This window comes from Camelina sativa, chromosome 11 (genome assembly GCF_000633955.1).
Source record: "Camelina sativa cultivar DH55 chromosome 11, Cs, whole genome shotgun sequence".
In the NCBI taxonomy this organism is placed as follows: Eukaryota; Viridiplantae; Streptophyta; class Magnoliopsida; order Brassicales; family Brassicaceae; genus Camelina; species Camelina sativa.
In genome coordinates, this window is record NC_025695.1 from 5,393,716 (window position 1) to 5,404,955 (window position 11,240).

The window sequence follows — 11,240 nt, forward strand, 5'->3', positions numbered from 1 at the left end:
ATGCTAGCTAGGTGAACGAATCACAACACAAGATCAAAGGGCCTAGAACGTTTTTGGTAACCAGAAAAACGCAGCGTTTAATCAAAGCTGCCGCGTTGGAATAATCTTTTAGTCAATGGGGGCACACACGCACATCAATAAATCACATTATTCACCGTCCATTATATGACGATAACGCCACCAGCTGCTTCCACGAACCAAACTTGGTTTTTATTTTATTTCATTCTTTACCTAAACAAAAAAAATTATTTCGTTTCTGCAATGATATGCTATTTTTTTTTTGTCAAAAAAAAATGCTATTTTCAGATTTTGCCTATTTTTGAACACACACAAATTTTTTTTTTTTTTAAGTATTTCCTAAGAGTAAGAGGAAAGAAATCTCAAATAGGATAAAATAAAAATAAATTTCTAAGGTACCACCTTGACCAATTTTTTTTTTTTTTTTTTGAGGAAACAAAAATAATTTATTTTAAACATATATATATATATATATTGGGGAATCAATAGAGGATCATAATTTTCACGTTTTTTTTTAGTTATCTAATTTTTTCTTTCTTATCTCTCGCCGGTGTAAAGTTATAGTTTTTATTTGATTGTTCAATCAATCAATCGGGCAATTGTATCAAGAAACGACAGGATCCAAGGTTTGAATCCTTCCCCCGCTTCGATTTACTCTCAATCTCTTCTCCTTGTTGTTGTTGTTGCTGTCGGCTTTTTAAAATTGTCGGATTGAAAACTCAAAGATCCGTGTTCTGTTTTTGTTTTCTTTCTGATTCAAAAGACGATCAATTGGGCTAATTTGATTGCTTTCTCTCTACGATTTGTATATCTGTGTTTCCCCTTGATCTGTTAAATTCGATTGCTTCATCACCTAAATCTACCACGATTCCTCTCAATTGGTTTTTTGTTCTTTCAAAAAGATCTAATTTTATTATTGATTCAGGGGTTGGGGTTACGGAGATTTGAAGATCGAAGATGTTAGAGCAGCTTTTGATCTTTACCCGAGGAGGATTAATCCTTTGGACATGCAAAGAGATTGGTAATGCTTTGAAAGGTTCACCTATCGATACTTTGATCCGATCCTGTCTCCTTGAGGAACGATCTGGTGCTGTTTCGTTTAATTACGATGCTCCTGGTGCTGCCTACACTCTCAAGTGGACGTTTCACAATGATCTTGGGCTTGTCTTTGTCGCTGTTTATCAGCGTATTCTCCACTTGCTTTACGTTGATGATTTGCTTTCTATGGTTAAGCAAAGCTTCTCTGAGGTCTATGATCCTAAGCGTATGGCTTACGATGATTTCGATGAGACTTTTAGGCAGCTTAGGATGGAGGCTGAAGCCAGGGCTGAGGAATTGAGGAAGACTAAGCAAGTGGGGAAGCCTGTGACTGGTAGTGTTAAGAAGCAAGGGCAGGTCTTGAAAGCTGGGCTTGAAGGAGGGAACAAAAGGGTTGGTGAAGGTGGTACGAAGAAGGATGATGGAGATGGTATTAAGGGTAAAGTCAGTAACTTGACTAATGGTCATTCCAATGAGAATCATAAACTGGGAGATGATTCTCAGGAGGCTGATCTTGCTAACGGGAAAGAAAACACGAGTTCTAATGTTGCTGTTGATTTAAGTAAACTTCAGAAACTGAGAAGTAAAGGAGTAAGAGGTAGAGGAGGTGTAAGGAAAGCTGACAGTATAGGTAATAAGAGTTCCAAGGTAGCTGCTGCGGAACCAGCCAAAAAGGCTACAAAGAAAAATAGGGTTTGGGATGATGCGGCTCCCAAACAATCGAAACTGGACTTTACTGATTCAGTCGATGAGAATGGGAACAATGATCATGTAGAGGTTGTGGCTGCTGACCAAGGAGAAAGTATGATGGACAAGGAAGAGGTTTTCAGCAGTGATAGTGAAAGTGATGATGATGATGACGAACCAGGAAGTGATGAGAAGCCTGCTGAGGCTAAGAAAAAAGGATGGTTTTCTTCTGTTTTCCAGAGGTTAGCTTTTCTCTTTTTGAATTTGTGTGTTTGGTGAGTTATATAGTATAATCCAGTCTTATTAACTTATATATTGTGATTTGTGTTTAGTATTACTGGGAAGGCGAATCTTGAAAAGACAGACCTTGGACCGGCGTTGAAAGCTCTGAAGGAACGTCTCATGACCAAGAATGTGGTATGTGTCGCTCTTAACAGTGCATCGTTTCTGGTTGTTGGAATTCTTATGTGTCTTACTTGAGCTTGGGCATTTCATTTGCAGGCTGAAGAGATTGCTGAGAAGCTTTGTGAATCAGTGGAAGCTAGTCNCAAGTATTGAGTCAACTCAGTTTTTCTAATAGTCGTTGTCTATTGACAAAATAAGAAGACGTTTAATTTTGTGTAAAACTCTCAGAGCAGACTACCCATAAAAGAAAGAATTAAGTACTACTATGTAACTGGTACGTTAAGAAACATACAAAAAAACACTGACTTTAAATCCAATGAAACGTTTATTAGTGGTAAATCTTGCCATCTTAATTATCATCAACTTTTAATTACGTACCAACTCAAAATAGTGTAGCTCGGCCAATTAACTGTAGCCATTAAAACNTTTGTGCTTCGTCCCTGTAGCTCTTAACTTAAAATAGCAAACATTTCACTCTGCAATTTGAAGATGGCTTAATTGTGGTGAAACATATGATTTCAGGCAGCGATGGAGGATGCTCTGGTTCGTATATTGACTCCGAGACGTTCCATTGACATATTGAGAGATGTTCATGCTTCCAAAGAACAGAGGAAACCTTATGTGGTTGTCTTTGTTGGAGTCAATGGAGTTGGGAAATCCACCAATCTGGCCAAAGTGGCGTATTGGCTTCAGCAGCATAAGGTCAGTGTAATGATGGCTGCTTGTGACACATTCCGTTCTGGAGCGGTTGAGCAGTTAAGGACTCATGCTCGTAGGTTACAGGTAATTATACATATCTGTGTGTCTCATGTTCAAATAAGATTGTGATTTAAAACGTGGTGTTGTTAACACTGGATTTTAATGGCAACAGATACCGATATTTGAAAAGGGGTATGAAAAGGATCCAGCAGTAGTTGCTAAAGAAGCTATTCAAGAAGCAACTAGAAACGGATCCGATGTTGTTCTTGTTGACACAGCTGGTAGGATGCAGGATAACGAACCTCTGATGAGAGCACTCTCAAAGCTCATCAACCTTAATCAGCCAGACTTGGTCTTGTTTGTTGGTGAAGCACTTGTTGGAAACGATGCAGTAGACCAGCTCTCAAAGTTTAACCAGGTTTTGTTTCTTACCTGCATTAGGCTCTTGTTAGGTGTTCAGTTGAGCCTTATTGACATTGCTTTTTTTATTCTGAAATTCAGAAACTTTCGGATCTCTCCACCTCTGGGAACCCAAGACTGATCGATGGAATCTTACTGACTAAGTTCGATACCATTGATGACAAGGTACAGTAAAAAAAAACTGATCGATAGATTTAGTGTTTGGAGTTCTATAATATAAATGAAATGTAAACGAGAGTGTTTTGGTTTTGTAGGTTGGAGCAGCTTTATCGATGGTTTACATATCGGGATCACCGGTTATGTTCGTGGGTTGTGGCCAGTCTTACACTGACCTGAAGAAGCTTAATGTCAAAGCCATAGTCAAGACACTTCTCAAGTGATCTCCTCTTCTTCATTATCATCATCGTCATCACTATCATCAATCAATGTCTTATCCATCATACTGTTGTTTTTGGTTTATGATTTGAAGACTGTTTCTCTTTGGATCTGATGTTGTTTTTTTATATGAAAAATTACTCAGAAGACTATTTCGTTGGAGTCGAAAAATCTCATCCCATGACTTTGTTTGTATGAAGCAACTTTTGTTTTAATTAAAAGACAAATAATCATGTCAAATTGTGCATGTTTTTTTAATAATCTCTAACTTTCTCGATCTAGGTTGGTCGGTTGGTCCGGATGTTTTAGGTTTTCCTTTTAATTACTATTTATAGTAACCAAATTAAAATTGAATCTAGCATCAAGTATTGAGTCAACTCAGTTTTTCTAATAGTCGTTGTCTATTGACAAAATAAGAAGACGTTTAATTTTGTGTAAAACTCTCAGAGCAGACTACCCATAAAAGAAAGAATTAAGTACTACTATGTAACTGGTACGTTAAGAAACATACAAAAAAACACTGACTTTAAATCCAATGAAACGTTTATTAGTGGTAAATCTTGCCATCTTAATTATCATCAACTTTTAATTACGTACCAACTCAAAATAGTGTAGCTCGGCCAATTAACTGTAGCCATTAAAACGCTTTGTTCTCCACACCACAACGGCTCGTACCCCTGACAATATTCATGCGTAACGTTAAAAAGTACCGTTACCCGTATGCATCGTTTTCGCTTGAAATAAATAAATACCCTAGTTAATACTACTGTATATGAGAGACAAATGTAAATTAGAGTTTGACACATTTTCAAGTTTATCAAGATTTTTTTTTCGTTTTAAAACGGATCAATGTTTTTAGTTTTGTAAACGCATTTAAAGTTATGGACAAATGTAAACGCGTACGGATAATAATAAAAATAAAGTTATGAACTATATCTTCTGCTAAAGAGGTAAAAATACAATAAAAATCAGGTTGTTGACAGTAAAGATGATGAACATTGTAAAAACTAATTAATTTTAAAATGTTATTTATTAGTCTAAAATTTTGCCAAACTTCAAATAATTTTTTTTTTGGTGATAAAAAAGAAGAGGATAACTATGGGAAATAATCAAAAAGGAAAATGAGAAAAACTATTAAAGTTTCTTCCTCTCTCGTATTCAACCTTTCCCTATTTGTAAATTATGTTATTTGGGACTATTTTACAAAAAAAAAAAATCNGGTTGAGCAGTTAAGGACTCATGCTCGTAGGTTACAGGTAATTATACATATCTGTGTGTCTCATGTTCAAATAAGATTGTGATTTAAAACGTGGTGTTGTTAACACTGGATTTTAATGGCAACAGATACCGATATTTGAAAAGGGGTATGAAAAGGATCCAGCAGTAGTTGCTAAAGAAGCTATTCAAGAAGCAACTAGAAACGGATCCGATGTTGTTCTTGTTGACACAGCTGGTAGGATGCAGGATAACGAACCTCTGATGAGAGCACTCTCAAAGCTCATCAACCTTAATCAGCCAGACTTGGTCTTGTTTGTTGGTGAAGCACTTGTTGGAAACGATGCAGTAGACCAGCTCTCAAAGTTTAACCAGGTTTTGTTTCTTACCTGCATTAGGCTCTTGTTAGGTGTTCAGTTGAGCCTTATTGACATTGCTTTTTTTATTCTGAAATTCAGAAACTTTCGGATCTCTCCACCTCTGGGAACCCAAGACTGATCGATGGAATCTTACTGACTAAGTTCGATACCATTGATGACAAGGTACAGTAAAAAAAAACTGATCGATAGATTTAGTGTTTGGAGTTCTATAATATAAATGAAATGTAAACGAGAGTGTTTTGGTTTTGTAGGTTGGAGCAGCTTTATCGATGGTTTACATATCGGGATCACCGGTTATGTTCGTGGGTTGTGGCCAGTCTTACACTGACCTGAAGAAGCTTAATGTCAAAGCCATAGTCAAGACACTTCTCAAGTGATCTCCTCTTCTTCATTATCATCATCGTCATCACTATCATCAATCAATGTCTTATCCATCATACTGTTGTTTTTGGTTTATGATTTGAAGACTGTTTCTCTTTGGATCTGATGTTGTTTTTTTATATGAAAAATTACTCAGAAGACTATTTCGTTGGAGTCGAAAAATCTCATCCCATGACTTTGTTTGTATGAAGCAACTTTTGTTTTAATTAAAAGACAAATAATCATGTCAAATTGTGCATGTTTTTTTAATAATCTCTAACTTTCTCGATCTAGGTTGGTCGGTTGGTCCGGATGTTTTAGGTTTTCCTTTTAATTACTATTTATAGTAACCAAATTAAAATTGAATCTAGCATCAAGTATTGAGTCAACTCAGTTTTTCTAATAGTCGTTGTCTATTGACAAAATAAGAAGACGTTTAATTTTGTGTAAAACTCTCAGAGCAGACTACCCATAAAAGAAAGAATTAAGTACTACTATGTAACTGGTACGTTAAGAAACATACAAAAAAACACTGACTTTAAATCCAATGAAACGTTTATTAGTGGTAAATCTTGCCATCTTAATTATCATCAACTTTTAATTACGTACCAACTCAAAATAGTGTAGCTCGGCCAATTAACTGTAGCCATTAAAACGCTTTGTTCTCCACACCACAACGGCTCGTACCCCTGACAATATTCATGCGTAACGTTAAAAAGTACCGTTACCCGTATGCATCGTTTTCGCTTGAAATAAATAAATACCCTAGTTAATACTACTGTATATGAGAGACAAATGTAAATTAGAGTTTGACACATTTTCAAGTTTATCAAGATTTTTTTTTCGTTTTAAAACGGATCAATGTTTTTAGTTTTGTAAACGCATTTAAAGTTATGGACAAATGTAAACGCGTACGGATAATAATAAAAATAAAGTTATGAACTATATCTTCTGCTAAAGAGGTAAAAATACAATAAAAATCAGGTTGTTGACAGTAAAGATGATGAACATTGTAAAAACTAATTAATTTTAAAATGTTATTTATTAGTCTAAAATTTTGCCAAACTTCAAATAATTTTTTTTTTGGTGATAAAAAAGAAGAGGATAACTATGGGAAATAATCAAAAAGGAAAATGAGAAAAACTATTAAAGTTTCTTCCTCTCTCGTATTCAACCTTTCCCTATTTGTAAATTATGTTATTTGGGACTATTTTACAAAAAAAAAAAATCTCAATATTTAAGAAAAGAAAACTTATCTCAGAAATACTTGTGATAATTTATTAAATTAGTAAACACATATCAAAAGTTACTATATCTTATAACAATCTATGATTCTTCGATAAATTCAATTAGATTACAAACAATTAAATATCTTTTAAACAATTAAATATATTTTTGAACAAAATCTATGGGAGTAGACAACTCACCAGGATTTATTACAAAATCAAATAAAAGATTAGTTTTCTTGTTTCTCTCACTAAATATATTCTAAAACATTTTGTTTTGTAATTAAAAAGGGTGAGTTAAAACGGACATTTATTTAGCAAATCAGAGAGAGATTACACACTTTAATACTTGGTACGGATATTCCGAACCTAGCTCCGAACGCGCACAAAAACACGTTTTAGCTCCAAACCACAACAAACGGGCCTCTATATAAATAGCATACACCATCTCCTCCTATTCTCTTCACCTATAGGGAAAACAATATACAAACGAGTGACATACTCAAACCAAACAAAAGAATTTGTAGTAAGAAAGGAAAAAAAAAAACCAAAACAATGGGGATCATTGTTCCAATTCTCACCCTTGTTTTCCTCTTGTTTGCTAAAGTGAGCCATGGTGCATCCACCCCTAGGGTGATTCTGGTCGGCGGATCTGTGGGAGCGTGGAAGGTCCCTGATGCTCCCAACAACACTCTCAATCACTGGGCCGAGAACACCCGTTTCAAAGTCGGCGACTTCCTCGGTACTATATCTCTCTTGATCTTCATTTTCTGATATATAAATTTGCTTTAGCTTACCATGCATGCAAGATTATTGTCAAAGAGTGAAATGAATCCCTTCATTTCAAATGTATCATATTATATATATATATGGTTTTATTTTTCGTTTGGTTTCCATATTATGGGGTTTTAATGTTTGATGTATTATTTGTGCATGTGGAATATATAGTGTGGAAGTACGACATGAAAGTAGATTCAGTACTAGAAGTGACAAAAGAAGATTACGATAGCTGTAACACAGCAAAGCCCTTGAAGCAATACAAGGATGGACACACTGAGGTTCATCTTGACAAATCTGGCCCTTACTTCTTCATTAGTGGTGCTCCTGGAAACTGCGCTAAAGGTGAAAAGATTACTCTTGTTGTTTTGTCTGAACGACCATCCGGTGATGGCAGTGTCGCTCCTAAGGCTTCTCCTGTTAGCCCTACAGCTCCGGCTCCAGCTCCCCATAACGCTGCTGGTGGATTAAAGGTTGCAAGCGGTTGGTTCTTGACCGCAGTTGTGATTGGTTTGGCTATGGCTTAATTGGAGAAGTCAATCGAGAGATTGTAGTTTTTTTTTTTTTACTAAGTTCAATCTTTTAGCTAAATTTAGTTTTTCTATTTCCAGATTGTTGAAGTTTGTTTTGTTGCTTTAGTTTTCATCATCATAAGATATCTATCTTTCTGTTTTATGTTAAGNAACGGGCCTCTATATAAATAGCATACACCATCTCCTCCTATTCTCTTCACCTATAGGGAAAACAATATACAAACGAGTGACATACTCAAACCAAACAAAAGAATTTGTAGTAAGAAAGGAAAAAAAAAAACCAAAACAATGGGGATCATTGTTCCAATTCTCACCCTTGTTTTCCTCTTGTTTGCTAAAGTGAGCCATGGTGCATCCACCNCAAGACACTTCTCAAGTGATCTCCTCTTCTTCATTATCATCATCGTCATCACTATCATCAATCAATGTCTTATCCATCATACTGTTGTTTTTGGTTTATGATTTGAAGACTGTTTCTCTTTGGATCTGATGTTGTTTTTTTATATGAAAAATTACTCAGAAGACTATTTCGTTGGAGTCGAAAAATCTCATCCCATGACTTTGTTTGTATGAAGCAACTTTTGTTTTAATTAAAAGACAAATAATCATGTCAAATTGTGCATGTTTTTTTAATAATCTCTAACTTTCTCGATCTAGGTTGGTCGGTTGGTCCGGATGTTTTAGGTTTTCCTTTTAATTACTATTTATAGTAACCAAATTAAAATTGAATCTAGCATCAAGTATTGAGTCAACTCAGTTTTTCTAATAGTCGTTGTCTATTGACAAAATAAGAAGACGTTTAATTTTGTGTAAAACTCTCAGAGCAGACTACCCATAAAAGAAAGAATTAAGTACTACTATGTAACTGGTACGTTAAGAAACATACAAAAAAACACTGACTTTAAATCCAATGAAACGTTTATTAGTGGTAAATCTTGCCATCTTAATTATCATCAACTTTTAATTACGTACCAACTCAAAATAGTGTAGCTCGGCCAATTAACTGTAGCCATTAAAACGCTTTGTTCTCCACACCACAACGGCTCGTACCCCTGACAATATTCATGCGTAACGTTAAAAAGTACCGTTACCCGTATGCATCGTTTTCGCTTGAAATAAATAAATACCCTAGTTAATACTACTGTATATGAGAGACAAATGTAAATTAGAGTTTGACACATTTTCAAGTTTATCAAGATTTTTTTTTCGTTTTAAAACGGATCAATGTTTTTAGTTTTGTAAACGCATTTAAAGTTATGGACAAATGTAAACGCGTACGGATAATAATAAAAATAAAGTTATGAACTATATCTTCTGCTAAAGAGGTAAAAATACAATAAAAATCAGGTTGTTGACAGTAAAGATGATGAACATTGTAAAAACTAATTAATTTTAAAATGTTATTTATTAGTCTAAAATTTTGCCAAACTTCAAATAATTTTTTTTTTGGTGATAAAAAAGAAGAGGATAACTATGGGAAATAATCAAAAAGGAAAATGAGAAAAACTATTAAAGTTTCTTCCTCTCTCGTATTCAACCTTTCCCTATTTGTAAATTATGTTATTTGGGACTATTTTACAAAAAAAAAAAATCTCAATATTTAAGAAAAGAAAACTTATCTCAGAAATACTTGTGATAATTTATTAAATTAGTAAACACATATCAAAAGTTACTATATCTTATAACAATCTATGATTCTTCGATAAATTCAATTAGATTACAAACAATTAAATATCTTTTAAACAATTAAATATATTTTTGAACAAAATCTATGGGAGTAGACAACTCACCAGGATTTATTACAAAATCAAATAAAAGATTAGTTTTCTTGTTTCTCTCACTAAATATATTCTAAAACATTTTGTTTTGTAATTAAAAAGGGTGAGTTAAAACGGACATTTATTTAGCAAATCAGAGAGAGATTACACACTTTAATACTTGGTACGGATATTCCGAACCTAGCTCCGAACGCGCACAAAAACACGTTTTAGCTCCAAACCACAACAAACGGGCCTCTATATAAATAGCATACACCATCTCCTCCTATTCTCTTCACCTATAGGGAAAACAATATACAAACGAGTGACATACTCAAACCAAACAAAAGAATTTGTAGTAAGAAAGGAAAAAAAAAAACCAAAACAATGGGGATCATTGTTCCAATTCTCACCCTTGTTTTCCTCTTGTTTGCTAAAGTGAGCCATGGTGCATCCACCCCTAGGGTGATTCTGGTCGGCGGATCTGTGGGAGCGTGGAAGGTCCCTGATGCTCCCAACAACACTCTCAATCACTGGGCCGAGAACACCCGTTTCAAAGTCGGCGACTTCCTCGGTACTATATCTCTCTTGATCTTCATTTTCTGATATATAAATTTGCTTTAGCTTACCATGCATGCAAGATTATTGTCAAAGAGTGAAATGAATCCCTTCATTTCAAATGTATCATATTATATATATATATGGTTTTATTTTTCGTTTGGTTTCCATATTATGGGGTTTTAATGTTTGATGTATTATTTGTGCATGTGGAATATATAGTGTGGAAGTACGACATGAAAGTAGATTCAGTACTAGAAGTGACAAAAGAAGATTACGATAGCTGTAACACAGCAAAGCCCTTGAAGCAATACAAGGATGGACACACTGAGGTTCATCTTGACAAATCTGGCCCTTACTTCTTCATTAGTGGTGCTCCTGGAAACTGCGCTAAAGGTGAAAAGATTACTCTTGTTGTTTTGTCTGAACGACCATCCGGTGATGGCAGTGTCGCTCCTAAGGCTTCTCCTGTTAGCCCTACAGCTCCGGCTCCAGCTCCCCATAACGCTGCTGGTGGAATGAAGGTTGCAAGCGGTTGGTTCTTGACCACAGTTGTGATTGGTTTGGCTATGGCTTAATTAGAAAAGTCAATCGAGAGATTGTAGTTTTTTTTTACTAAGTTCAATCTTTTAGCTAAATTTAGTTTTTGTTTTTCCAGATTGTTGAAGTTTCTTTTGTTCCTTTAGTTTTCATCATCATAAGATATCTATCTTTCTGTTTTATGTTAAGTGTTTGGGATATTTTCACTCTCAAAGCTTTTAATTTATAGTTTGTTCTTGCGATTCGAATCTA

General features: G+C 34.8%; 4 protein-coding genes and 1 pseudogene across 4 annotated transcripts in view; all 5 read left to right on the forward strand.

Annotated features, from left to right (window-relative positions):
- On the forward strand, positions 499–3,882 carry LOC104721785 (annotated as a pseudogene).
- LOC104727654 (signal recognition particle receptor subunit alpha homolog) lies at positions 4,764–5,849 on the forward strand. Its single transcript, XM_010446742.2, has 4 exons — positions 4,764–4,898; positions 4,987–5,232; positions 5,316–5,399; positions 5,489–5,849. Exons 1-4 carry the CDS (start codon positions 4,764–4,766, stop codon positions 5,612–5,614), a joined length of 591 nt encoding a protein of 196 aa, XP_010445044.1. The 3' UTR covers positions 5,615–5,849.
- LOC104721784 (early nodulin-like protein 1) lies at positions 7,306–8,273 on the forward strand. Its single transcript, XM_010439853.2, has 2 exons — positions 7,306–7,565; positions 7,772–8,273. Exons 1-2 carry the CDS (start codon positions 7,379–7,381, stop codon positions 8,125–8,127), a joined length of 543 nt encoding a protein of 180 aa, XP_010438155.1. The 5' UTR covers positions 7,306–7,378; the 3' UTR covers positions 8,128–8,273.
- LOC104721786 (early nodulin-like protein 1) lies at positions 10,205–11,216 on the forward strand. The gene is made up of 2 exons (XM_010439854.2): positions 10,205–10,464; positions 10,671–11,216. The coding sequence occupies exons 1-2, from the start codon at positions 10,278–10,280 to the stop codon at positions 11,024–11,026; spliced, it is 543 nt and encodes a 180-aa protein (XP_010438156.1). The 5' UTR covers positions 10,205–10,277; the 3' UTR covers positions 11,027–11,216.
- LOC104727655 (early nodulin-like protein 1) overlaps positions 11,170–11,240 on the forward strand; it is a 1,993-nt gene continuing 1,922 nt past the window's right edge. Inside the window, exon 1 of the mRNA XM_010446743.2 lies at positions 11,170–11,176. Within this exon, the coding sequence (XP_010445045.1) occupies positions 11,170–11,176 (7 nt within the window). The remainder of the gene's footprint in view (positions 11,177–11,240) is intronic.